The sequence below is a fragment of the Brassica rapa genome, chromosome A07 (genome assembly GCF_000309985.2).
Source record: "Brassica rapa cultivar Chiifu-401-42 chromosome A07, CAAS_Brap_v3.01, whole genome shotgun sequence".
NCBI lineage: Eukaryota > Viridiplantae > Streptophyta > Magnoliopsida > Brassicales > Brassicaceae > Brassica > Brassica rapa.
The window spans coordinates 25,422,656-25,448,188 of NC_024801.2; the positions used below are offsets into that span (position 1 = coordinate 25,422,656).

Sequence of the window (25,533 nt, forward strand, 5' to 3'; positions counted from 1 at the left end):
AATTTGTTGGTATCATTATTAGTTAAATTGTGTTTATATAAATATATGTTTTTATTAAAAATAAAAATAAATATTTTCCTATTTATGTGGAAAATTATAAACATTTTATTTCCAAAAAAATACAATAATTGTTAACAATCTATCATTGTTATTAAGAAAATTTTATCTTTTGAAATTTTTTTTTAAAAGATAATTTATCTTTAAAAAATGCATGGGATAATTATCCTACAAAAACACACGTTTATAGACAGACTGACCATGGGTGGTATGTATATATGCGTTTTGCTCACCGGATCAGCGTTTAGCGTTTGCGAGAGAAAAAAAAGAAAAAACAAATCCACAACAGCCCCGTCGAGGTGAGGAAATTTTCAGCGTTTCGGAACGACGGAAGTAAACGCTTTGGCTCTTCGAATTAGCCCCTTTTCCTGTTTACAGATCTCTTGATTTTCTTCTGCATTGGGAATCTTCAATATTTCCTTCTGTTTTCTCTGAGATAAGGTCTTCAATTTAGGATCGGAGTTGCTAAATAAAGTGATCTAGCGAAGATGATGGTCGAGGATCTCGGTGTGGAAGCCAAGGAGGCGGCTGTACGCGAGGTGGCGAAGCTCTTGCCCTTACCTGAGCTTTTACAATCTATTTCTGCAATCAAAGCCGATTACATCGCTCGTCAGCAGGTTTGCCTTCTTGGTTTCAATTGCTATCGGAACTGAATTGCCTTAGAATTATCGATTGCACCGAGTATCAGCTGTTTCTGAGTGATTCTAGGTTTGCTGTTTTTCCTCAGGCGAACGATGCACAGCTTAGTACCATGGTTGCTGAGCAGGTTGAACAAGCTGAAGCTGGATTGGAGTCGCTTTCCTCATCTGAGAAAACAATCTATGAACTGCGTGATAATTTCATCTCTATAGACAAGTATGTATTATCTTGGCGAGAGATTTGAGAAGTGGAGTTTTGAATTTTGATGTATTTTTCCTCTAACTTCACTGCTTGTTCTATAGGCTTTGTCAGGAATGCCAAACTTTGATTGACAATCATGACCAGATAAAGCTGCTGAGTAACGCCAGGAACAATCTAAACAAAACTCTAAAGGTAGATACATACGCCAATGAGCACTGATTTAGTTGCTCAAAACGTTTATTTTATATCACATTGTTGTTTTCCAGGATGTAGAAGGTATGATGTCAATTTCTGTGGAAGCTGCTGCTGCTCGCGAGTCTCTGAGTGATGATAAAGAAATTGTTAACACTTACGAGGTAGTAGAGTTCTCTTCCTGTGCATTCCAGAAATTTTCTGAGAAAGTGAATGTCAGGTGTAAGACATAATATTCTTTTTGTTCGTCTATAGAGACTAACTGCACTTGATGGTAAACGAAGATTTGCCTTAGCAGCTGCTGGAGAGGAGGTTGGGAGGCTAAGGTTTGTATTTACTTCACCCTTTTCCTTAATCGTAATTACATGAGGAAACTAGGTTCCTATGCTAATGCAAATGAAGCAGTAGATGGAACTGTGGTTCTTTTGGTAGTTGCCAATGATGCATGATATAGTCCCGCCTCTGGAGTCTGGATTATCCTATCTTTTTGCATTCTCACGCACACCAATTTCTGAAGAGTTCTTTTGATGAATTCAGGGAGTATTTTGAAGACGTTGATAGAACATGGGAAACATTCGAGAAGACACTATGGGGTCATGTTTCCAACTTTTACAAACTTTCTAAAGAAAGGTATTTTGAGTAAATATAGGCTCTGATGCTAGAAACCTCTCCGCCTAATCAAATTTTGTTCAGATCTAAGCATGATTTATATTTATAATTTATCGTCCTTGCTGGTATTTGTTAAGAATGAGGCTAAAAACAAGTTATAGATCAAGGAAAAAGCAATGTCAATAGACGAGAGGGACGTTGTTAGAATGTACTAATTATGCGGTATCTAGATATGAGCATTTATATAGGACTGGGCATAAAATCTGTAACTCGAAATCTGAACCCGAATCCGAACCAAAATACTCGATCTGCACCCGAAAAACTGAAAAAATATTTAAAGAAACCGATCCGAATGACCAAATTAATATACAATATAAATGTTTGAAACATAAATATGTACTTTAAATATTCAATTTCATATTTATTTCGATATGATATTTAACAATAAGTATTTAAAATTTAAATAAATACTTTTAATTTGGATATATAAATAAATATATATTTCTTATGTTTTACTTTTAAATTTTAGATTTTATTTTGGATATATCCTAAGTACTTCTAAATTTACTAGAATAGAACCTAGGAGGTGTCCTACATTTATATATGACAAGACATAGTTTATGCATTGCTCTACTCTGATCTCTGTTTTATATTGTTAGCCAGATAGGGCGTAAGTCCACATTTGAAATTTGTACCTTGTTGATACAAGTAGTTCATCGCTGTCAAACTCTTAACTCTGCTAAGATATCAAGTGTTACATATTTTTGGGTTTTCTCAAAATTACTTATTAGTTACTTTACTCTTGTTACTGATGTATCTCTTTGTTCCACAGTCCACAAACGCTGGTTCGTGCTTTGAGGTATGATTCCCCTCCATCGACATCCTTCATCTTTGTCTATTGCATATATTACCAATATTTTTACTTTTCAGTAAATTTGTTGCAAGCAAATCTAATTGAATATGCAAGGAAGATTATGGACAAATAATTTCTGATGATTAGTGTTTAGTACCTAGATCAGTCCAAATTGGTAAACAGGATAGTGAAGTTATTGTATTACCGTGACAACCTTTTTGGGACAAGCAAACTGTGTCTTTCTAATCTCATGCAACATACATTGCAATACTGTGGATTAAATGCTGGCATTTGAAGTCCTCTAAACATGGGATGATGTCTCATATGCTGGTACTAACTTACAATGATCTCTTCTTTCAAAGGGTTGTTGAGATGCAAGAAATTCTTGACCAACAACTTGCTGAAGAAGCAGCGGAGGCTGAGGGAGAAGGTGTGATGGCATCTGTAGCAAATCCTCGGAGGCCTGGCAAGTAAGTGATAACTTTTTGTTTATTTTCTTCTTGATCTGTTGTCTCAGAATCTCTCACTTCTTCACTGTGCATATAACTAAGATAAGTGATGCACTGATCTAGACATCTAGTCTCCTGTAAAGCAATAGTATTTTGTTGAATTTCCCATAATCACTTTTTTTTTTGTGTGTTTAATCCAGGAAATCTACTACAACGTCAGCTTCGTCAAAGGGTCTTGCACAACATAAGTTAAAGGTCCAAGGGAAAGGCTACAAGGACAAATGTTACGAGCAGATTCGAAAGTCAGTCGAAGATCGATTCAACAGGCTTCTGACGGTGGGACTTTCTTTTTGAAAATTATCATTTGGTGGCGTAGCTAAATTAATATGTTCTGTGAGGTCATGCTAACGCTGAATTATTGACCAGCTTGTATTTGAAGATCTGAAAGCTGCTTTGGAGGAAGCTAGAATGGTTTGTGCAACTGATTCCTTTGCTTGCATACTCTTCTTCTTCATTGTGTATTTCTGAAGTTCATTGAATTGTTTCTCAACTATTTTTGTTTCTGCTAGGTGTTTCAGTAGATCTCCTTTAGTTGCTGAATTAGTTAAAAGTCGTCTTCTTTTTTATTTTATGAATATGGTTGATGATCTAGTATGTTTTTGTATTGTTGTTCCACTTAGACCTGCCAATTTTATACTGATGTTCCTGTTCCGTAGACGTTAATCCCCAGTTTAAACTTTTTTTCCACGGTTATAAAGATTGATGTCAACCTCGTTTTCTTCTGTTATCGTTGACCATTTTTGTTTGTAATTTGACTGGGTTTTCACTCTCTTGCTATTGTGTTTGACAACTAGATTGGAGAAGAACTTGGAGATATTTATGACTATGTGGCTCCTTGTTTTCCTCCAAGGTTTTTTCTTATATCAACTTCTTTTTTATCCTCTAAAACGGTGATTACTTCACCCCAGTAAAAATTATCATCTTAACAATTCTTTTCTGTTGGCAGATATGAGATATTTCAGCTTATGGTGAACCTGTATACCGAGAGATTCATTCATATGCTCAGATTGCTCAGTGACAGGGCAAACGATCTGACTAATATTGAGATATTAAAGGTGTGCTAAGCTTAATTCTTTGTAGTGTTATTTCCATGTTGTGTCGCAACTCAGTCTTTGCATATTTTACCTGTGTTTGCTCCGTGATTCCTGTCTTAGTACCAAGGACATTTTTAATCAATCATGCATGACATTGAAGCAATTGTCAAGCTAGTGCGAGTTATTTACAGGGAATACCATTGAATTTTCTAAGGGGGTAGTATTTTGTGGTTTCCACCTTTGTAGTTATACCCTAACACATTGCGCAATATGCCTCATTTGTTTTATCTTGTTTATATTGTGCAATATGCCTCATTCGTTTTATCTCATCTCTGTGCATCAGATATCCTATTGAAAGTAATGTATATCCTCTTTCTCTTTTGGATCCCTTGTAGGTTACTGGTTGGGTGGTAGAGTACCAAGAAAACTTGATTGCACTTGGTGTTGATGATTCACTAGCTCAGGTGTGTTCAGAGAGTGGTTCAATGGACCCTCTAATGAATGCATATGTTGAACGAATGCAAGCTACAACGAAGGTAATGAGATGCACGTTTGACAAGCTAGTGCTGGTTTTAAGGCCTACAGTTATAATAAGTCTTTTTGCTTAAACTTTAGTTGCCAATCGTCTCTGGTTGCAGAAATGGTACATGAACATCCTTGAGGCGGATAAGGTGCAACCACCTAAGAAAACAGAGGAAGGAAAATTATACACACCAGCTGCTGTAGATTTATTCAGAATACTTGGAGAGCAAGTGCAAATTGTCAGAGATAATAGCACCGATGTCATGTTGTACAGGATTGCGTTGGCGATTATTCAGGCAAGTCAGAGAAGTTGGAAATGTTTTTTTGGTTTCCCCCAATATCTTTGCGTGTCTATGAATTGAAATGGGTTATAATTGGAGACTATTCATCTTCCTTCTCAGGCTTTTCATTGTCTATATACTGAGCAATTTCAAATTGTTCTTGCGTTCTTCTAGGACTCTTGTGAACGTTAATACTGGATACTTTACCAGTTCCAGCTATTTTCCATATTTCACCCTATTGTCCAGTTCCATTTATTTATTTTTCTTTCCCCTTTCAACTTTTTCCCCTCTTCATTTAAGCTGGTCTTAATTTTTCTACAACAATCTATCCTTCATTTATTGTTTAACTTCTATACCTTTTAAATTTCTTAGGTAATGTATCATAAGCCATATGCATGTTCTATGTTTGATTCATATTGTTGATTACTTCAGGTTATGATCGATTTCCAAGCAGCTGAAAGGAAGAGAGTTGCAGAACCCGCTTCTGACATTGGTCTGGAACCGCTTTGCGCTATGGTATGTCAGAACATACGACTCTTTATATGACACAGTACCACTCTTCCATTTTTTCATATAAGTTTATCTTTGTTAATACTTCCAACAGATAAACAACAACCTTCGCTGCTATGACCTTGCCATGGAGTTGAGTAATAGCACTTTAGAAGCTCTTCCACAGAACTACGCGGAGCAGGTAACCCCAACTGCCATTTTCTGATCTCGATTTCCTTGCAATATATTATTTTGATCGAAATTGTTAGATTCCACTCTATCATGCCCATGCCCGCAATCACCCTCTTTCGCATGCTAAGAAAATGTTTTTAAACTGTTGTGTTTCTTTCAGGTAAATTTTGAAGACACTTGCAAAGGTTTCTTGGAGGTGGCTAAGGTGCGTTAAAGATTCTTATTTCTCCCGTCTGTAATTCAAATGTACTTCTTGCGTTTGTATTGCCTGACCTTGAAGTTTCCGTGAAGTGAAAATTAACCTGACCAATCTGTTAAGATAAAATATTTATGTTGGATTTTACACGAGTGACACCTGGTCTTCTCATCGCAGGAAGCAGTGCATCAAACAGTTTGTGTTATCTTTGAGGATCCAGGAGTTCAGGAATTACTTGTCAAGCTTTACCAGAAAGGTATCTACCACCATTATGTGGGACTAGTCTATTTAACTTTGTTAACGTATGAATAGAGGCAGTTGAGGCTATCTCCTTGTTACTTTTGCTACTAATTTCCACTAATTTTTAATAAATTTGGACTATTTTCATCCGCATTAGATTTTCTATATGTTTCTTAATGTCATAGTTTAAAAAATTTGTAACACACCATTTAGGAATCAAGTCACGCTCTTTCATACTTCTTATATGTTTTCCTCCTATAACAGCATTATGGACATGTTATCTCTCAGCGAGATGACATAAATACTTGGTACTTGTTCTTGGCTGGGTCCTTCTATGGTTTCGTTCCTAACCTTGGCTGTTTACTTTATAGAATGGTGCGAAGGACAGGTTACCGAGTATCTCGTGGCAACTTTTAGTGATTATTTCACAGATGTGAAAATGTAAGTTTGTCGTGTTCTCGTTTATATAGCAGAACTTATATAACCACAACTCTACTAAGCGCTTAGTGATGAATGGTGATGCAGGTATGTCGAAGAGAGATCATTTAGAAGATTTGTCGAAGCTTGCCTGGAAGAAACAGTCGTTGTTTATGTTGATCATCTCCTCACACAGGTTTCTCCATCTATTCTCTCAGTCTTTGCCTTTCATGTATCATCAGTATACATATGTACTGAACCTTGGGGTTGATAATTCCAGAAAAACTACATCAAGGAAGAAACTATTGAACGGATGAGGCTGGACGAGGAGGTTCTCATGGATTTCTTTAGGGAATATATAAGTGCATCTGTAAGTTGGTTAAGCAACCTGGAAAATTTTATTTCATTTAGTACTACTTCATAACCAGTGTGTTACAGAAAGTGGAGAGCAGACTCAGAATAATGAGTGATCTGAGAGAACTTGCATCCGCGGAGAGTCTAGATGCATTTACACTCGTGTACTCGAACATTCTTGAGCACCAGCCTGACTGCCCGGTAAATAATATCAAATTAACAAAGCCTACTCTTTTGATTTTGCAAAAATAGTATCTTTTCAATTTACATAAAGCTCTAATAAATCAATTTGCAGGCCGAGGTTGTGGAGAAACTTGTTGGACTGCGTGAAGGCATACCACGAAAGGACACAAAAGAGGTAAACACCAAACTCTATTTTTAGGAACATGTTAAGTTTAGGAAAACACGGGTTCTAAGAAGGATTGTATACATCACGGTCTTGAGATTTGAATAGGAACAAAACAATAACAGTGTTGATTAAAATGGTTATTGTAATGAAAAAAAAAACAGGTGGTACAAGAGTGCAGAGAAATATATGAGAACACTCTGGTAGATGGTAACCCTCCAAAGACAGGCTTTGTGTTCCCGAGAGTCAAGTGCTTAGCTGCTTCCAAAGGATCTATCTGGCGTAAACTCACTTAGAACAACGTTAAGCGTTTGCGTCCTTTTCTTCTCTTTTTTCTTTTGCATGATATCTTTTTCTTTTGTAAATTCTACTATGTTCTTAGATTCTCGCTCTACTTTTTTGCTTTTGTTTTTACCTCTTCCTCACCTGAAACGTCTGATGGCCACTTGCACTTAGATTATTTTATGGCGATGGTATCTTTATGCGGCGTATATTTATCGTGAACTTGAATTTGTTCTTTTATTGGCTTTAGATTTCTTTGCAATTTTATCACATCTTTTGTTTCAAAATTTGATTAAATAGCACCAGATCTAACTCAATAGAGTTCTCTTTATAATAAGCAGGGACATTATGAGAAGTGAACTTACAATTCACTCACTAGACAGATGCTGATTATATGAATGTTATAGCCACACGCATAATTAATAATTGTAGGCATTATTTTGAAAATGTTTCTGAACTGACTGGTAGGCTCGTTTTTACTTTTAGATTTTTTTGTTCTAGAAACCTTTTCAGCATAAAGAGTCCACCACATGGTGTAAGCATAATGTGTGATATTTACAGGGTAACAAATACATTTTGCCTTTTTCTTTATTTTACTTTCTGCACTACTCAATGTGTTCATTGAATGGGAAAAATATTGGAAGAAGACAATTTCAAGACGAGTTTCTGTAATATTGTGGAATAGTAGTAAAGTAATTGAGAGCACACCATACTACTCCACAGTGGAACTTGGCCAAATTTTGTCTTTGCCGTCTCTACAGTATCTTCCACCAAATTGTTGACAAAAACTCAATTTGAAAAGGCTTCTTTCCATTTCTTCTCTGCGGAAGTTACGTTGTGAAAAACATAAAAACTATTACCTACGGTTTTCTACAAAGTTTATGAATGTTTTTACATCGGAAAGTCTAGAATCCAACATTGTAAATATAATTTCTATAGATTAGTTGAAGTTCAAGAATGAAGAGATAATGATAATCTTCTTAAAAATGAAGGTGTAACCTTTTTTCTTTAAGAGGTCTTCCAGGATTTACAGTCTCATACCTATATAACGTTTTCTTGTAAGACTAGACTTCTTGTGGGTCTGTCTCTCTAGGAGTCTACCTTTTTCGTTTCTCATGTCTTTCTTTCTCTTACGTTTATTATATGTTTTTTTTGTCAACCATTTGAGATATGTATTGATGGAAAATTTACCTAATAGTTTATGTTCAGGCCGGTTTTGTGAAATTTTGGAGCTGTCCCATCAGCCCAGCTTTGGTCAAATGCAGGTTTTCAGTTGCACGATAGTGAAGCAGACCTTTTAGGTGCATAGATTCACGGCATTTTCGTTAGAGCCGCAATTTGAAAGATTCTTCCTTTGTAAATTTTTGCGGAATGCGTGTCAGTTTACTAATCATATTCAAAGGCAATGGCGTAGATTATAGTATAAATCATTATTCTCAACAAATGACTGAGAACTTTTCATTCTAATCCTGTTCTTTCAAATTTGGGATTTGTGAACTCTTGCCTTAACTTTTTTACCACATAAGATTATCTACGACCCAATTTCATAATCTACTTTAAAATTGAGTTAAAAAAAGAAGAAGCTCCAGTCCCATTTTAGTTTCTATTCCATAATGACATAAATTTACTTCTTAAAGAGAGTAATTTTTTTAATTTTTATTCATTACTCTATTTTTCACTCTAAAAATAGAGCAAGACTGAAATAAATTCAACTCTATTATAAAATTAAAATTACTCAAGAGAAAAATGAAGTTTTAAATTGGCAATCTCTGAATCTCTATAAAAATATTTAACAAAAGCAAAAACAAAAGTGAGAGAATGATGAGAGGTTTTAAAACAAGAATCTTGAAAATATTTGTAAAAACTCTTATGCCATCTACATTCTATTCTTGATTTATTTTATTTCCTTTATTATATAATTTGTTTTTCATAAAGTATATATATATATATATTTATTTCTTTATCGTATCTAAATTAATAGAGAGACTCACATAGGTTTGACCAGGACGAAAAACGGAGCTTCAACTACTTACTGCCCAAAATCAAAGTGACGTCGTTTTCACCGATCTCGCGCGAACCCGTTTATTTGACTGGCAAAAGCGGGCAGCACCGTTACGGGCAGCTATATGCCTCGTCTTCATCACTCACACACTGCATGACCATAAATAAGAGAAGCATGCTGAGATATAAAAAACTAAAATTCATAATATTTTATTCAAAAATAATAGAAAAAAAATAAAATAAAAAGGATAAGAGCGGAAGAACAGTAGTAATCATAGTTTCTCTGGCAGGCTTTGTTGTTTGCGGCTTAATAAGATTTAGGGTCTGACTGGTTCAACCGCAGCGGTTGCGGTTGCGGTTGCGGGAGTTTGCGGATGCGGGTGGTTGCGATTTCTAGCGGTTTTAAGAGATTTGTACGACTGGTTCTGCGGTTAGAAATTGGTGCGTTTGCGGGATACTTATGACTGGTTAACAACCAAATGCAGCAGTGGTTAAATAATAAATTAACAATATTTACATTTTATACAATTATAAAAATATCAAAAATAATAATATTATAATAAATATAAAATTTATATTTAGAAAGTTATACTTTAAATTTTTTTAAAATTATAGAAAATATTTTTATTTTAAAGTTTTATAATATTAATTAAAATATAATAGATATATTTTAGTATTTTTATAATTCTAATTTAATTTTTTTATTGAATATTTTTATTTTTGTATTTATATTGTTTTGGAGAAAAAATAATTTTTTTTTATCCTCCCGCAACCGCCCGCAACCGCAAACGCTAGCTGGAACCAGCTTTTGAATTTATGAGGTTCAGAGCGATTTGGAGCGGTTTGGAGCGGTTTGGAGCGGTTTGAGCGATTGTTGCAAAACGCCAACAACCGCTACCAACCGCAAAAGCTGCGTTTGCGGGTGGTAGCGGGAAAACCAGTCATACCCTTATTTTAAAAAGAGAGCTCTTTGTTATTATTACTTCACGTAGATCTTTCCCAAAAGCAAAACCTTTTCTCAAAGCTAGAGAGAGAGAGAGAGAGTGTGCGTGAGTGTGGTTTGATTGAGAAAAGACGACGAGAACGCCGGAAAGCAAGGATTTTTATTCTCTAACTCATTGCTATCGATAATGGGTTTCCTTCGTTAGCTCAGAGATTGATTAGGGATTTGGATTTTGTGGGTTTCTCGGAGGTGATGTTGGATCTGAGGGTTGATTAGCATTGTTGTGGAATCAAAAATGGAGACGATTCATCTTGTGTTTATCTTACTTTCGCTCATCTTACTGCCGATTCAGACCTTCTGGCTTGTATCTGCTAATCTGGAAGGTTTGTAAGCTACTCAACGCTCTGATTTAATTAATTGGTTATGTGGAGTGGATCCTCTCTCACATTGTCAAATGGGTTCTTGATAAAGATTTGGTTTTGAGTTTTACTTGAGTTCTTTGTATGCTTTGAAGATGTTTGTTCATTGTTTTCTATTATGAGAAGATGTGTTGTTCTGTGGATGTTCAGAGTTAGTGGCTATTCCACTATTTACAGACCACTGTTTCTTCTTTCCATGTGCTGATAAAAGTTTGGTGTGAATTGGATCTTTGTGATTCATTGCTCCTGTCTGTTACAGCTTGAAGTTTATATTGTTTGTGATTGGTGGGTGGGTCTTGAAACTGTGTATGTTTCTTGATCCAAACATGTCTCTGACAGACTTTATTTTTTTCATTTTATATCAGTTTTGGTGGTTGAATCTCTTAATTATATTGTAAATTAGACACTTTTTTGTCGCTAATCTGGAGGATCTGTGGTTCTTGTTTACAGGTGATGCGTTGCATACTCTGAGGGTCACTCTTGTTGATCCCAACAATGTCTTGCAGAGCTGGGATCCTACTCTTGTGAATCCTTGCACATGGTTCCACGTCACTTGCAACAACGAGAACAGCGTCATCAGAGTGTAAAGCTTCCTACTTCTTTTCACTTTGAATCTTCTCAATTTGTGTTCTGACATTGTTATTTTCTTTTTACAGTGATTTGGGGAATGCAGAGTTGTCTGGCCATTTAGTTCCAGACCTTGGTGTGCTCAAGAACTTGCAGTACCTGTAAGTCACACTTATGCACCTTGTTATTTAACAAAACAAATCCAATATTGTAGTTTAAATCTTCTTATAAAGTTTGTGTACTTTCTTACAGGGAGCTTTACAGTAACAACATAACTGGCCCTATTCCTAGTAATCTTGGAAACCTGACGAACTTAGTGAGCTTGGATCTTTACTTAAACAGCTTCACCGGTCCCATCCCTGAATCATTGGGAAAACTTTCAAAGCTTAGGTTTCTGTGAGTACAATTGCTTTATCTTGCTAAGTCACATTATTGTTTAATCTTGGTGTAGTCATAGTTTCTGACTCTTTTCTGAATTTTTTCATGCAAGAGTAGCCGGCTTAACAACAACACTCTCACCGGCTCTATTCCCATGTCTCTGACCAATATCACTACTCTTCAAGTGCTGTGAGTTCTCCTCATCATCTTTTTCATTTACTTCTTCTTAATTCTCCTTTAATTGATTTGTTTGAATTAATGCAATTAACACAGAGATCTATCAAATAACCAACTCTCTGGTTCGGTTCCTGATAATGGCTCCTTCTCACTCTTCACACCCATCAGGTTTACATTTCAATCAGTTATCATGTCAGTGTCTGAACTTTATCAACAACTGAAACTCTCTATTGACTTTTGCAGTTTTGCTAATAACTTAGACCTTTGTGGACCTGTAACAAGTCACCCATGTCCTGGATCTCCCCCGTTCTCTCCTCCACCGCCTTTTATTCCTCCTCCTCCTGTTTCCACCCCGAGTAAGTTGCCTCTTTTCAGTTTACATCAGCAGAAGATAAGATAGATCTTCGCTTCTCTATCAAGTTTTTTGATGCATCTAATATGATTTTCAGGTGGGTACGGTATAACTGGAGCAATAGCCGGTGGAGTAGCCGCAGGTGCTGCGTTGCTTTTCGCTGCTCCTGCAATAGCATTTGCTTGGTGGCGTCGAAGGAAGCCACAAGATATCTTCTTCGACGTACCAGGTGAGTCTATTAGTAACTACAAACTCTTTTGAGTAAAATTTTGAACTTCAAAATTATTATGCAGCCGAGGAGGATCCAGAGGTTCATCTAGGACAGCTCAAGAGGTTTTCTCTGCGTGAGCTCCAAGTTGCAAGCGACGGGTTCAGCAACAAGAACATACTGGGAAGAGGAGGGTTCGGGAAAGTCTACAAGGGCCGTTTAGCAGACGGAACTCTCGTCGCCGTCAAGAGACTGAAGGAAGAGCGAACACCAGGAGGAGAGCTTCAGTTTCAGACAGAAGTAGAGATGATTAGCATGGCGGTTCACAGAAACCTCCTGAGATTGCGTGGTTTCTGCATGACACCAACAGAGAGATTGCTCGTGTATCCTTACATGGCCAACGGAAGCGTTGCTTCATGTCTCAGAGGTAACTAATTAAAAAAAAATGTTTTAAAATGTTTTTTTTCTTTCTCTAATGGATTGGTTTATTACAACGCAGAGAGGCCACCGTCACAGCCTCCACTAGATTGGCCAACGCGTAAGAGGATAGCACTAGGGTCAGCTCGTGGTTTGTGTTACTTACACGACCACTGCGACCCTAAGATCATTCACCGCGATGTGAAAGCTGCGAACATTCTGCTGGATGAGGACTTTGAAGCTGTGGTTGGTGACTTTGGACTAGCCAAGCTGATGGACTACAAAGATACTCACGTGACCACGGCTGTTCGTGGGACTATTGGTCACATTGCTCCGGAGTATCTCTCGACGGGGAAATCATCGGAGAAAACGGATGTGTTCGGGTACGGTATCATGCTTTTGGAGCTCATCACGGGACAGAGAGCTTTTGATCTTGCGAGGCTTGCTAACGACGACGACGTCATGTTGCTTGACTGGGTAAGCATAAAGCTATACTCACTTTGATCACGAGAACCCTCAATGAAACTGCTAAGTAGGCTTGGGCATTTGGTTTTCGGTCCGGGTTAGGTTCGGGTATTTTGGTTTTTGATGTTTCCGTTCTAAAAATTTAGGAACTGTTCGGGTATTTACAAAATTCGGTTTCGGTTTTTGGTTCAGATTAAGTTAGTAAAGTTGGGAATCTTTAATATCCAAAAAAAAATTATAGTCCAGTTTGGTTCCCGTTCTGGTTTAAAAATAGGTTAAAACTTCACATAATTCGGGTTTTTCAGTTTTAATATCGGATAATTTGGATCGTTCGGATAATTTTTAATATTTTGATAATAAAATTTGGATAATTCAATTTATAAATAGTGTTTGTAGGATATTTAGTTATTTAAAAATTAAATAATTAATATTTAGATATATAATTTGTATTTTAAATAGTATTTGTAGGATATTCGGTTTTCGGTTTCTGTTTTAGAGATAGGATCCGCTCGGTTATTTTTGAAATTTGATTTGGTTTCTTGGTCTCGGATAAATGTGCAAGCCTGTTGCTAACTTTGATCCCAAGAACCCTCAATGAAGTTTCTAACTTTGATCTCAAGAGTCCTCAGAGAAGCTTCTAACTTTCTGTGTGTTTTGTGTGTTTAAGGTGAAAGGGTTGCTGAAGGAGAAGAAGCTAGAGATGTTGGTGGATCCTGATCTTCAGACGAACTACGAGCAGAGAGAGTTGGAACAGGTGATCCAAGTGGCGTTGCTTTGCACGCAAGGTTCACCGATGGAAAGACCAAAGATGTCGGAAGTCGTGAGGATGCTGGAAGGAGATGGGCTTGCGGAGAGATGGGACGAGTGGCAGAAAGGGGAAATCTTGAGGGAAGAGATTGATTTGAGTCCTAATCCTCACTCTGATTGGATCGTTGATTCTACTTACAATCTGCATGCTGTTGAGTTATCTGGTCCTAGGTAACATAAAAACATATTTAAAGAGAGAAAAATAATTATTTTTATAAAATTAGGTAAGTTTTCACTTCTTTTTTTTTCTTTCTTTATTTGACAATTAACATTCGAAGATAATGTGATTTTGTTGTGTAAGATTTGTCTCAGATTGTGTATAAAAATGAATAACAAATTGCATACTTGCAACATTATGACGTCATTTTTTACATTTATCTGACGTTGGCTCTTTGATTAACAATCCAATCAAGTTAAACGACGTAGTTTGTGGAAAAACATTTAAAAAGGTTTTTTTTTTGTAAAGTCTGTCTCCGAGCTTAATCGTCGTGACACGTCACACCTCCCTCTCCGCCGCCTCTCTGTTTATTTTCTTCACCCATTTGCTTGCTTCTTCGTCGTGGTGAGGTAAGAGAGGAAGGAGTAGAAGATGAGTAACACAGCGAAGAGTAATAACCCAGCAGTGGAAGAAGAAGAAGAAGACGATGATGAAGGAGACGTTTTCCTCGGTGAATCCGATGTTATCCATGAGTTCGATGTCGACGGAGAAGGTTGATTCTTTCTCTTTTCTTTAAAGTCGTGACCTTTAAGCTGTATGTGACTCTTGTGTCGTGGATTCAGATCTTCCTGAAGCAGATGATGATGATGACAATGAAGAAGAAGAGTTTGGTAGTGATTCTGACTCATCACCACACCTCTTGTATATTCCCTTGTGTTCCTTTGAGCTTACGGTTGTTTTGTTGTTGCAGATGAAAACGATGACTCTGTTCACACATTCACCGGTCACAAAGGTAACGACTTTTTATCATTTTGTTGTTTTCATGAAACTAAGGATGTTATATCTTTACACACAGGTGAGCTTTATGCATTGGCTTGCAGCCCAACGGATCCAACCCTTGTAGCAACTGGAGGTGGAGATGATAAAGGCTTTCTCTTCAAGATTGGTAACGGAGATTGGGCTGCTGAGCTTCCTGGTCACAAGGACTCTGTTTCCTCATTAGCTTTTAGCTACGATGGACAGTTTCTTGCTTCTGGAGGATTGGATGGTGTTGTTCAGATCTTTGATGCATCGTCAGGGACTTTGAAGTGTGTTTTGGACGGTCCTGGTGGTGGAATCGAGGTAATATAAACCATGGTGGTTACTCTCTTCTGATCTCATAATAATAAAACACGTGTGATGTTTTCAGTGGGTGAAGTGGCATCCGAGAGGACACATTGTGTTGGCTGGATCAGAAGATTGTTCTTTATGGATGTGGAATGCTGATAAAGAGGCTTATCTTAATATGTTTGCGGGTCACAATCAAAGTGTTACTTGCGGTGACTTCACCCCTGATGGTATCTAGTTTCTGCCTAATATGTTTTTGGATTCTCTGATTATGTCTACCTGTTTTCATATAGTTAGCTTTGTGTGGATATTGTAGGTAAACTTATATGTACTGGCTCTGATGATGCTAGTTTGATAGTATGGAACCCGAAGACTTGTGAAAGCATTCATGTGGTTAAAGGCAAGTGAAAAGTCACTTCCTCTATTGGTTTTTACATGTTGCTAATGTACACTAAGTTTGGAACCTAACCTTTGATTTCATGTAGGTCATCCGTATCATACGGAAGGGCTGATATGCTTGGATATTAACTCGAGCTCCAGTCTTGTTATCAGTGGCTCAAAAGATGGTTCTGTTCACATTGTGAACATAGTCACCGGAAAGGTTTTGTTTTATTGCCTTCATTTACTTTGCTTTTTTCACAAGATTGGTTTAATGTGGGAAGTTTAACTTGTGCATAATAATCATAAACCAACAGGTGGTGAGCTCTCTGACTTCTCATACAGAGTCAGTTGAATGTGTGAAGTTTTCACCAAGCTCGGCAACCATCCCTATGGCTGCAACAGGTGGGATGGACAAGAAGCTTATAATTTGGGATCTTCAACACTCAACTCCCAGGTTCATCTGCGACCACGCGGTATGAACCTCCTCATTCTTGTAGTTTTCTCTTATGTGATAGAATACAAAATAGAGATTGGAATGACAAACAACAAGCCCCTCTTACTCTATTTTTTTATTACAGGAAGGTGTGACATGTGTGACTTGGGTGGAAACCTCCAAGTACTTGGCCACTGGCTGTGCTGATGGTACGGTGAGTGTTTGGGACAGCTTATTAGGCAACTGCGTCCATACCTTCCATGGTCATCAAGATGCGGTCCAGGCCATCTCAGTCTCCACCAACACCGACTTCATTGTTTCGGTCTCTGTTGATAACACTGCTCGTGTCTACGAGACATCTGAGTTCCTAAACAAAACGGCGTAGGCAAGTGAGAAAACACTTGTTAACAACACACATGTCCAGTTTTATATGGTACTTATTTACCTCTCGTTATGTGTTCGGATAAGGGATGAAAACATTTTACTTCAATTATCTATGCAATGCAATATCAATAGTTATGTTTCTTGTGTAGCTGATAAGCAATATCAGTTAGCTCTTAGCAGTTTAGTTGAGCAGCACACATCACACTATCAAGCTAGCTCACACATCACATTATTAATTTGTGGCTCACACATCACAATTTTTTCTAAAGACAATTTGTTAAGACTTAAGTCACTTAAACCATTCACTTTATTATCTTATTAACTTTTAAACACTAATCAACTTTTAAAAAAGAAAGAGCATTTAAATTAATTCTTTCGCAATAATGAATCGATGATCTGTTGTCAACATATCCGGATCAGGCTCATATGATAAGGACACGTGTTGGTGCTGCTTAGGCGTTACTATGTCTATAGGCTGCTCCGAAATTAATGTCAGGGACGACGCCCAATTCAGTTACGAAGATTTATCCCATAAATGTCCCCAAAAATCAACAATAGAATTACTACTCCCTCTGTTCCTAAATGATCTATGTTTTGGAAAAAATATTTGTTTCAAAAAGATGTATATTCTATGTTTTCTATGAAAAAATTGCAAACTTTAAGAAAATTAATTGGTTTTATTAGATTACTATTGGTTAAAAGTTGTTGAAAATTGAAAATTACAGAAAACAATAAATTTATTATAGTGATTTAATGATTTTTCTTAATATGTGTGAAAACTCTAAAAAGTCTATCTTTTAGGAACGGATGGAGTATAAAATATACTAGTATTATTTAGTAATATAATATTAAAGATATTTTTGTAGAATTTATGTGAGAAATGCTAAAACGGCTATGTTGGAAGTAAATGAGAGTGAACAAAGAGTGAGTACTTCATTAATAGCAAGGTCTCTAGGAGTCACGTTTGATGGCAGGTAGGACTTTGATGATGGTGAGTTTATACATATTAATACAGATAATATGTGTGTGCATGCCAGTGTATTGCCAGAATATGAATTGAGAAATAAAGCAAAACAGTATGAAGATTGAAAATTAATTGATAAGGATCAAAGAATGTGAAAGCCTTTGAAAAGTAAAGGATGAATAAAAAATGAGGATGAATCATGTGAATCTAACACTATTTCATTTAAAATGTTACTGTCACTCTCTTATATATATCTTCGTCGATCTTCAACTCTACACTTCATCGTATCTTCATAACAACATTTTCAAAGGAGTTTTTTATATGAGAACCTGAATCATAACTAAATGAAATCTGCATCTTTGTTCGTGTTCCTTCTTCTTCTTCTCCATCTCTTTATTAGTACTAATAGTTTCCGAGTCGACCTCTTTAATGGTGAGTATTATTTGGAAACTACATGATTCAATCTCAAAGAATCAAAACTATATATTATAGACATCTTATGTTGTATTTGTGTTATATAACCTTGACGAGTGATTGTTTGGTTGTAGATGTGGCAAGCGGGTCAAGCATACCGGACTGCACGAACGCCTGTGGACCATGTAGACCATGCAAGCTCGTTGTGGTTACTTCCACGTGCTCTTCCTCCGAGGCTTGCCCTGTCGTTTACAAGTGCTTGTGCAAAGGCAAATTCTATCACGTGCCTTCCAACGCCTAACCCCTTCCTCACATCACGTGACCAGTTTGTTTTAACATTTTTAAGACAGCTTAAGAGATAGTACTTAGATTGTCTGTTGTTGCTTTCCCAAGTTCTTGTATCAATTTAACGTGTAGTTAAGTTGTAATAAAACGGATAATAAATATTAGATTATTGGTTTATAAAAGAAGTGAGCACAATACAAAACTTGACAAGTGATGAATATAAGATCTCCCTGAGGTTGAACCATTCATGGTGATACTAAACTACGGAGAAGAGAGTCAGATTTAAATTTTTAAAGCTCAGTCTCGGTTTCGTTGAAGTTCCAGTCTCTGACAATGTCTCTTCTTACTGCACGGCTTCGCACTAACCTTGGCGAAGCTCCTTCTGTTATCATCAGATCACCTCCTTGGAAATTTGGTTGTGGGGTTACCTTTGAGGATGATGAAGCAGGGAAAGTGTTGGATCTTGCAGCTTGAATGAGTGATGTCCTTGAGAGGCAGCTGGCAATCACGGAGCAACGTCCTTCATTGTCTGAGCTAGAAACAGAGTAGCTTCTAAACGAGTGGGAGGGGCTCTCTACACTGTGGCACACGAGGCACGCAAAGCTCATTTCTTTTTGTTTGCGTGGGTGGTGTGTAGCTTATGAGCCACAAGATAGAACACGCCTTGCTTTTTAGGACTCCTGCAATATTGACAAAAGCCAAACGATTCAGCAAATTAGATATCTGTGGAAAAAAAAGAACTTCGAAAGTAGCTTTCACAAGAAGAACCAGGAACTAAGCTAGCCGTTCACTAAAGTCAGTAGAGTAAATTCATTTACAAAAGCTCAGCCTAGAAACGAAATCTGATCCGCTTGCAACCAGAACTCTAGGATAAAACAGCAGCATCAACAATAAGTTCATATGTCAATTATCTTCTCGAGGATGATTCTTCACTAACCACTATAATAAATTGATAAACAAGCTCATTACTTTCCACACAACCGAGAGTTCCTCAACACTTGAGAGAGGAGAGGAGACTCCATTTTCAGAAGCAAATGGCTGAGGTAAAGGGAAGGGATCACCAGAACTTTGTTGGCATTAGGTCCAGTGACAGAAGAATTCAATATAAATGCACTAATGATACCTCACAATCACAAACGCCCCATCTCTAGCTTAAACCTAGCTCAAAGGCCTATCCCGAAAAGCACATATACGATTCTCAAAGTCTTGAAATTTGTGAGATAGAAGCAAAAGATCCACACGAAATTCAATTCAAATTGCGTTAAGGAGAGAGTCAGAGAGAGATTTGAGATCTGGAGACGCAAACCTACCCTTTACAGAATCTGGAATTGGAATATGGTATCTGAAGATGAAGAAGCCTCGAGGCGATGATTGCGCAGAAACTCAAAGAGGGGTTTTTAATAGTTAAAGTTTACTGCGCGTGGTGACACGCTCCGCAACAAGCGACATTTTCCCGCGTGACGAGGTTGTTGACTCGACATTTTTAACCCCTTGCCACTTATTTTTTACCAGAGAAGCTCGGTTTAACCTTAACCAATTAATGTCCTTAATTTAAATTAATCTAAACTCGATCCCAAGTCCCAACCAAATCAAACCGGTATTTCAGCAGAAGAGCCTGCGATACGGTTTATAGTCTTTTTAACAATCTTTTTACCACGCATTTTCGCAGAGCAATCGTTACGAAAATTAATCACCATATGCAAATTTTACAGAAATGGAAAAGTTTTAATAAGCTCGTTTTCACTAGATATAAAAAACCGCACTGGTTTCTCCATAACCAGCTTACGTGCGTTAAAGAATTCTCCTGTCTCTTACTTAAGCAGAAGACCACACCCCTGCATTAACGATAGAGAAGTAGTTGTAATCAGATATTTATACAATTAACCACAAAAACTTTGCATGCTTAAATTGCCTACCTTTTATGAACTCGTTCCAGCATTTGTCCCCGCGGTTAGATCTCCTAGTTCATCAACAATGGCGTTGTAGCAAAAGAAGTATTGATCCTTCAAGAGTTAGATTTTAACAAGTTAGAACGACCGTGAACAAAACAACAATGTGGTAACATACTGACAAATTTATAGATTAGATTACCATGGTTTGAACCATGCCATTGCGTTGCCTGCGGAACATTGTCACGGTTTTAGCAAGATCCAACGCAGACATATCCCCAACAAGAATCCTCTGGATCGTGTTGTGTATCGCACAGTATGTTCCGGTTCTTCCTATCCCTGCACTGGAAGACACAAAACCAATTCTCTCAGGAGCTATTGCAAGACACTTGCTTATAGAGACACACATTGATTGACATGCATCGTACCTGCAGTGAACAATGATTGGACCGAGACTAGGTGGTACTTGATACAGTCTTTTCAGAATTCCACGGGCAGCCACGGTATCCTTTGGAACTCCATGATCAGGCCATTCCGCATACTGAATATGCAAAACGGACATGGGCTGTTGATCCTCTGTCTGAAACACATACACCAAACAGTTTTCAATTTAGGTGGTGAAACTTTGTGTATGACCCTTTGAAGAAAACGGCTACAAGATTCTTACCTCCTTGTGATTAACCTCAAGATTCCGCAGCAACAATGCAGTATCAGTAGTCTTTACCCATTTGGTCTTAACGGATATGTTGCCAAATTCTCTGGGTTTATCTTCGGCTGGAAAGTAGTCACCGCATTTCACAGTCTGTAACAATAAGCCAAATAAGCAAATATGAAGATACATAGCAGATAAGTCCATTAATCAACATCATCAGCGAGATAGTTATGTTTCATCCATTCAACACTGCTTATGGACTATTCAAAAATTGTACCAATATCCCCCTCCCCCTTCTACTTGGCTCTAAAATTAAAAGCAGTCATAGATTCCCTTGATGATCATCTGAACAAGTCTGTGAACATCCTTCCTTATTCGTATTTTCCAACGTACTTTCAATTCATTATTTATACGAGGGTTGGAGAGACTCAAACATTAAGGTAGTTTCATATCAATTGGCCTCAAACCAGCTACCAAGGAGAAGAAAAACATCAAACAAATAAGACTAATGACTTCATCAACATCAAACGAATAAGATAGTAATATTAATCTCCTTTTCAAGCAAACCAACACAAGTCATACACACAAAAGCAAGTACCTTGTAGTTATCAACCAAGCGAGTGAGCATCACAATGACAGGACAATGCTGCTGGATCACCATCTCCCAGAAGTCCTCAATCGTGTGTGGCAAAGGACCTTGCGTAGCAATGAACTCAGAAACACTCTCAGAAGCCGAAGACGACGTCGTCTGCAAAAACATAACCCATTGTAAAAAAAAAAACAATCACAAGAGAATATAAACTAATAAAGAACCATCCATCACCTTAATCAAGCTTGCATTCACATATCCATCTGCAGACGATCGAGAATCTTTGCACGGATTCAGAACAACTCTGTTATTGTCAACTACACATCCAAACCAAATCAGATTAGAAACCGTTCACGCTAAACCTAATCCAAAGCAGCAAAGAAGGAAGACTTACATGGAACAACGTCAGTGTATCTGTTCTTCTCGTAATTGACACTGTTGATAGCCACCGTACTGCTTCGTAGCATATCCGATGCTAGCATCCTATTAGCCTACGTTTCAAGAAGAGGTTGTATTATTATAACACTATAATAGAGAAGGTAAGGAGAGTCGAGAGATGGATCTATAAACCTGCAGATTCGCGAACTCTCGAGCGATTGAGTCAGGATCTGAGATCTTCTCGCGGAGAATCTTGAGAGCTTGGTGGCAGTAGCTGAGCTGATCGGGGGAGAGAGAGAGCTTGGGAGGAGGCGAATCAGCGGAGGAGAAATCGAAGACGGTGGCGAGATTCGCGGCGGAAGTAGAGTTTGAGGTAGCCATGATTGATCGGCGGTGGGATTTAGCGCGACGGCAGGAAGAAGTGAGGTTGCCCGTCGTGTGAGGCGGAAGAGAATCGACCCTTTCTTAGGTTTTTTTTTTTTTTGATCGGCTCTGATTATATATTTCTTTTTTTTTTTGCTAAAGTCGGCCTTTTTAATTTGGTGTGCAGACTCTTTGACGGGCCTGTGAAAAAAATATGCAACTGTTTTCCCAAGCATCCAACTAATTATCGTTACTTTATCAAAGTTATTATTAAATAATGACTTGACCCAAAAAAAAAAAGTTAATAATGACTATAATATATGTTCGTTATGTTTTGAATGATATATATTGGCAAGCTTTAAAGCAAAGCAACCTTGCTGTCCAAAAGGAAAACGCCAATGAACTCCTTTTTTTTTGAATGATTTATTGGCAAGCCTTTACAACGTAAAGTTTATTTTTAAATTTCGTTTGCTAAACATATTTGTTGTTTAGACTAAAATTGTGATCAGAGCTGTAATGATATCAACATAGACCAAAGTGATGGTAGCCTATTGACAATTTTTCTGAGTTTGATGTGTACTCATATCAGTTATGGGTTTAATTCTCTCTAGACCAGTCTGCATTTGGGTTTCGACCAAAATAGTTTATATGGTAGATCGTAACACATGATCGGTTTACCTCTTGATAGTAATCGGAAGGTATTCTAAATTCGGACCGGACAGTATGGTAGGTCTGGCCCGAATTTAAGAAAAAAGTTTGAAAACCTGGTGGTAATTGCAACCAAGAATATTATAATCTAATGAGCATCATCAGGAGTCAATGCTGCTGAATTACCATCTCCCAGAAGTCCTCCATCGTGTATGGTAAATGACCTTGTGTCAATGTAACTATGAACAGAGAGACGTCTACAAAACATACCCGTTGCATAAACCTTTTAATATCAATCACCAGAAAGTTTCAGAATTACATAGGAAAATAGAGTGATAAAAGTTGTTCTATTAGAACCGTCACGCTGCCTAACGAATCCACAGAAGGAAAGATAAACTACATGGCACCACATGATCTATCACCAGTGCTAAACTCAGACAATAACCGGATCTGAACAAATCAAACCGAACCGAAATAAAATTCGAAATAGCGTTAGTTAACCAAATGAATATTTTGAATTTCGGTTCGGTTCGGTTATTTTCTTCTGATTTGTTACCATTTTCAATTTTCCTTTTTGTTTTGTTAAATCCTCCTTAAACCCTTCTCCATTTCGCCTTCCCCGAAACCCTAGAGTAACCAAACTCGCCGCCTCCGAAATGAAATCAATCTTCCGCACCATCTCCCTCCGCCGTCAACCCAACCGCCGCATCTTCTCCGATACACCCGAAGAAACCTACAAATTCGTAAGAGACAGAGGCCTCGACCACGCCGTCGAAAGAGAGAAGAATCTCAGACCTCTCCTCAGCATCAAGGACCTCGTCACATCGGAGCCTTCCAAATCGCTCCCGATCTCCGTCATCACAGCTCAAAGAGACTCCCTCCGAGTCCCCCTCCGCCCGATCGAGTTCATCCGGAGCTTCCCCTCCGTCTTCCACGAGTCCCTCCCCGGAGGAATCGGCGTCCAGCCTCACATCAGCCTCACGCCGGAGACTCTCAACCTCGACGCCGAGGAGCAGCTCGTTTACGCGAGCGAGGATTATAAACAAGGATTAGCCGATAGGCTATTGAAGCTCCTGATGATAAATCGAATTAATAAGATTCCGTTAGAGATTCTTGATTTGTTGAAATGGGATTTAGGTTTGCCGAAGGGATATGTGGAGACGATGGTTCCTGAGTTCCCTGATTACTTCAGAGTTGTCAAATCGAGGCTGAGAGGATGTAGCGGCGAGCTTGAGCTTGTTTGCTGGAGCAAGGAGCATGCTGTGTCTATGCTCGAGAAGAAGGCGAAAGGGTATACTAAAGGCTCTCCGATTGCTTTTCCGATGAAGTTCTCTAACGGCTTTGTTGTTGACAAGAAGATGAAGAGATGGTTCGATGATTGGCAGAAGCTGCCGTATATCTCTCCCTATGAGAACGCGCTTCATCTCTCGGCGACTAGCGATGAGTCTGACAAGTGGGCGGCGGCTGTTTTGCATGAGATCTTGAATCTTTTTGTGGCGAAGAAGGTTGAGAAAGATTTGGTTTTGCATCTCGGTGAGTTTATGGGGTTGAGGTCGAGGTTTAAGAGGGTTCTACATAACCATCCTGGTGTTTTTTACTTCTCGAGTAAGCTTAGGACTCATACTGTGGTTCTTAGGGATGGTTACAAGAGGGGAGTGTTGGTGGAGGGGAATCAGTTGGTGACGAGCCGTAACCGTTACATGAAGCTTATGAGTAAGGCTAAGAAAGAGAGCAATGCTGTGTCTAGCAGGAAGAGAGAAGATAAGGGGAAGGTAGAAGGAGAAGGAGAAGTCTGTGAGGATGAGGCAAAGGGTGAGGATGATGATGTTTCTGGTTCTGAAGTGGAGGATGAGCGTGATGAAGATGTTGTTGATGACGAAGAGGAGGAGGATGATGAAGTTGATCAAGACCAGAGTCTGAAGCGTGGTCGTAGAAACACAAGTCCAAGAGGTGGTAGGAGGAGTTTTGGGAGTTTAGGTTCGGAGGAGAAGCCGCATACAAGGTCAAGAGCAGGTAGGAGGAGTTTTGGGAAAACAGGTTCACAGGAGAAGCCACGATCAGGGCGCAACAAGGTCAAGCTAACGACAGAGAAGAGTAGCTAAATGTCTTAAAGACTGAATCAATGGTTACTGGTGTGCCTGCATGTTCATCTGGTTCGTTTATTCTCCTGTTTAGTAGCGCTTAAGCTTATCTTTTGCATTCTCACTTCTCAATGTAAGAAAACAAGTTTTGCTTTAGAGGTCACAGTTACATAGTTATGCTCAGACTTTAAATCTGACTTTTCCAGGTGGATTTTGCAGAATCATGATATCAAGTAATTGAATTGCTACCGTGTAATGTTATTTAAAACTACTGAATCTCAGTCACTAACAATATCAATGTAATAAGTGTAAACATTCCTCTTGAGGTCTGTATGAGTGAGATATCCTCGAGAATTCTGTACTTGGCGACTTGGACAAGTTCAGAAGAAGTTATGAAGAGTTGTGAAACAGAACAGAAAAAGGAGCCCCCTACATCAATTTAATATTAGACAGCTTATCACAATGTCAGAACTCAGAAGCGGTTCTCTCGTAAATTAACTACTATATAGTCAATTGTGATCAGCGGTTGTGCAAGAAAAAAAATTGCAAAATAAGAGTTTTCATCTGCAGAGATTTGTAGGTTAGATCTTTCTTCTGTCACTACCTATCTGCAACATATTTAGTACACTGGCGTACAATTAGTACCATCTCTGACACTGTT

At 38.1% G+C, this 25,533-nt stretch overlaps 7 protein-coding genes across 15 annotated transcripts; 5 read left to right on the top strand and 2 right to left on the bottom strand.

The window, feature by feature from the left end:
• The first annotated feature begins 212 nt into the window (after positions 1 to 212).
• Positions 213 to 7,662, top strand: LOC103831691 (exocyst complex component SEC6). 6 transcript variants are annotated; one of them, XM_033275574.1, is made up of 25 exons: positions 213 to 414; positions 460 to 674; positions 785 to 912; positions 999 to 1,089; positions 1,164 to 1,253; positions 1,345 to 1,415; positions 1,627 to 1,719; positions 2,531 to 2,557; positions 2,914 to 3,021; positions 3,201 to 3,336; positions 3,427 to 3,471; positions 3,855 to 3,910; positions 4,007 to 4,115; positions 4,490 to 4,630; positions 4,733 to 4,912; positions 5,330 to 5,413; positions 5,502 to 5,588; positions 5,739 to 5,783; positions 5,952 to 6,030; positions 6,386 to 6,455; positions 6,540 to 6,627; positions 6,712 to 6,801; positions 6,870 to 6,986; positions 7,081 to 7,143; positions 7,296 to 7,662. In XM_033275574.1, the coding sequence occupies exons 2-25, from the start codon at positions 546 to 548 to the stop codon at positions 7,425 to 7,427; spliced, it is 2,259 nt and encodes a 752-aa protein (XP_033131465.1). In that variant the 5' UTR covers positions 213 to 414; positions 460 to 545; the 3' UTR covers positions 7,428 to 7,662. The 6 variants fall into 6 exon arrangements, with proteins under 6 accessions (XP_033131465.1, XP_009105840.1, XP_009105841.1 ...); XM_009107592.3 differs by having other exon boundaries at positions 247 to 390; positions 494 to 674; XM_009107593.3 differs by having other exon boundaries at positions 252 to 356; positions 494 to 674.
• Positions 7,663 to 10,368: 2,706 nt separating this feature from the next.
• On the top strand, positions 10,369 to 14,503 carry LRRII6 (somatic embryogenesis receptor kinase 1). Its single transcript, XM_009107594.3, has 11 exons — positions 10,369 to 10,740; positions 11,227 to 11,359; positions 11,433 to 11,504; positions 11,596 to 11,739; positions 11,839 to 11,910; positions 11,995 to 12,066; positions 12,142 to 12,254; positions 12,348 to 12,479; positions 12,544 to 12,885; positions 12,958 to 13,352; positions 14,008 to 14,503. The coding sequence occupies exons 1-11, from the start codon at positions 10,653 to 10,655 to the stop codon at positions 14,320 to 14,322; spliced, it is 1,878 nt and encodes a 625-aa protein (XP_009105842.2). The 5' UTR covers positions 10,369 to 10,652; the 3' UTR covers positions 14,323 to 14,503.
• Positions 14,504 to 14,594: 91 nt separating this feature from the next.
• On the top strand, positions 14,595 to 16,751 carry LOC103831694 (angio-associated migratory cell protein). Its single transcript, XM_009107595.2, has 9 exons — positions 14,595 to 14,857; positions 14,928 to 14,975; positions 15,056 to 15,097; positions 15,161 to 15,426; positions 15,494 to 15,641; positions 15,728 to 15,811; positions 15,897 to 16,012; positions 16,107 to 16,265; positions 16,371 to 16,751. Exons 1-9 carry the CDS (start codon positions 14,737 to 14,739, stop codon positions 16,608 to 16,610), a joined length of 1,224 nt encoding a protein of 407 aa, XP_009105843.1. The 5' UTR covers positions 14,595 to 14,736; the 3' UTR covers positions 16,611 to 16,751.
• Positions 16,752 to 17,003: 252 nt separating this feature from the next.
• Positions 17,004 to 18,449, top strand: LOC103831696 (EPIDERMAL PATTERNING FACTOR-like protein 7). Its single transcript, XM_033275579.1, is given in 3 exon segments — positions 17,004 to 17,799; positions 17,802 to 18,005; positions 18,122 to 18,449. Coding segments are annotated over 3 exon segments (411 nt in total). The 5' UTR covers positions 17,004 to 17,759; the 3' UTR covers positions 18,289 to 18,449.
• LOC103831695 lies at positions 18,416 to 19,676 on the bottom strand. Of its 3 annotated transcripts, none has more exons than XM_033275580.1 (2): positions 19,583 to 19,676; positions 18,416 to 18,951 (listed from the first exon to the last, which is right to left on the bottom strand). In XM_033275580.1, the coding sequence occupies exon 2, from the start codon at positions 18,878 to 18,880 to the stop codon at positions 18,563 to 18,565; it is 318 nt and encodes a 105-aa protein (XP_033131471.1). In that variant the 5' UTR covers positions 18,881 to 18,951; positions 19,583 to 19,676; the 3' UTR covers positions 18,416 to 18,562. The 3 variants fall into 3 exon arrangements, with proteins under 3 accessions (XP_033131471.1, XP_033131472.1, XP_033131473.1); XM_033275581.1 differs by having other exon boundaries at positions 18,416 to 18,952; positions 19,396 to 19,584; XM_033275582.1 differs by lacking the exon at positions 19,583 to 19,676 and adding an exon at positions 19,210 to 19,231 and having other exon boundaries at positions 18,416 to 18,952.
• Positions 19,677 to 19,902: 226 nt separating this feature from the next.
• On the bottom strand, positions 19,903 to 22,367 carry LOC103831697 (protein-tyrosine-phosphatase PTP1). 2 transcript variants are annotated; one of them, XM_009107599.3, is made up of 9 exons: positions 21,973 to 22,367; positions 21,797 to 21,893; positions 21,637 to 21,719; positions 21,412 to 21,561; positions 20,829 to 20,963; positions 20,590 to 20,741; positions 20,364 to 20,505; positions 20,189 to 20,275; positions 19,903 to 20,107 (listed from the first exon to the last, which is right to left on the bottom strand). In XM_009107599.3, the coding sequence occupies exons 1-8, from the start codon at positions 22,159 to 22,161 to the stop codon at positions 20,192 to 20,194; spliced, it is 1,032 nt and encodes a 343-aa protein (XP_009105847.1). In that variant the 5' UTR covers positions 22,162 to 22,367; the 3' UTR covers positions 19,903 to 20,107; positions 20,189 to 20,191. The 2 variants fall into 2 exon arrangements, with proteins under 2 accessions (XP_009105847.1, XP_033131467.1); XM_033275576.1 differs by having other exon boundaries at positions 19,933 to 20,107; positions 20,162 to 20,275.
• A 236-nt stretch (positions 22,368 to 22,603) lies between these two features.
• Positions 22,604 to 25,117, top strand: LOC103831698 (protein WHAT'S THIS FACTOR 9, mitochondrial). The gene has a single exon (XM_009107600.3). It carries the CDS (start codon positions 23,448 to 23,450, stop codon positions 24,891 to 24,893), a length of 1,446 nt encoding a protein of 481 aa, XP_009105848.1. The 5' UTR covers positions 22,604 to 23,447; the 3' UTR covers positions 24,894 to 25,117.
• The last annotated feature ends 416 nt before the right edge of the window (positions 25,118 to 25,533 follow it).

Excerpts from the sequence above, each read along its gene's own strand:
- LOC103831694 (XM_009107595.2), top strand. The coding sequence starts at position 14,737 with ATGAGTAACACAGCGAAGAGTAATAACCCAGCAGTGGAAGAAGAAGAA. Across the intron at positions 14,976-15,055 it reads CAATGAAGAAGAAGAGTTTG|ATGAAAACGATGACTCTGTT; the intron begins GTAGTGATTCTG and ends TTGTTGTTGCAG. Across the intron at positions 16,266-16,370 it reads GGTTCATCTGCGACCACGCG|GAAGGTGTGACATGTGTGAC; the intron begins GTATGAACCTCC and ends TTTTTATTACAG.
- LRRII6 (XM_009107594.3), top strand. The coding sequence starts at position 10,653 with ATGGAGACGATTCATCTTGTGTTTATCTTACTTTCGCTCATCTTACTG. Across the intron at positions 11,505-11,595 it reads CTCAAGAACTTGCAGTACCT|GGAGCTTTACAGTAACAACA; the intron begins GTAAGTCACACT and ends ACTTTCTTACAG. Across the intron at positions 11,740-11,838 it reads CTTTCAAAGCTTAGGTTTCT|CCGGCTTAACAACAACACTC; the intron begins GTGAGTACAATT and ends ATGCAAGAGTAG.
- LOC103831698 (XM_009107600.3), top strand. The coding sequence starts at position 23,448 with ATGAAATCAATCTTCCGCACCATCTCCCTCCGCCGTCAACCCAACCGC.
- LOC103831691 (XM_033275574.1), top strand. The coding sequence starts at position 546 with ATGATGGTCGAGGATCTCGGTGTGGAAGCCAAGGAGGCGGCTGTACGC. Across the intron at positions 1,416-1,626 it reads GAGGAGGTTGGGAGGCTAAG|GGAGTATTTTGAAGACGTTG; the intron begins GTTTGTATTTAC and ends TGATGAATTCAG. Across the intron at positions 4,913-5,329 it reads TTGCGTTGGCGATTATTCAG|GTTATGATCGATTTCCAAGC; the intron begins GCAAGTCAGAGA and ends TGATTACTTCAG.
- LOC103831697 (XM_009107599.3), bottom strand. The coding sequence starts at position 22,161 with ATGGCTACCTCAAACTCTACTTCCGCCGCGAATCTCGCCACCGTCTTC. Across the intron at positions 21,894-21,972 it reads GAGAGTTCGCGAATCTGCAG|GCTAATAGGATGCTAGCATC; the intron begins GTTTATAGATCC and ends CTTGAAACGTAG. Across the intron at positions 21,562-21,636 it reads TGAATGCAAGCTTGATTAAG|ACGACGTCGTCTTCGGCTTC; the intron begins GTGATGGATGGT and ends ATGTTTTTGCAG.
- LOC103831695 (XM_033275580.1), bottom strand. The coding sequence starts at position 18,880 with ATGAGCTTTGCGTGCCTCGTGTGCCACAGTGTAGAGAGCCCCTCCCAC.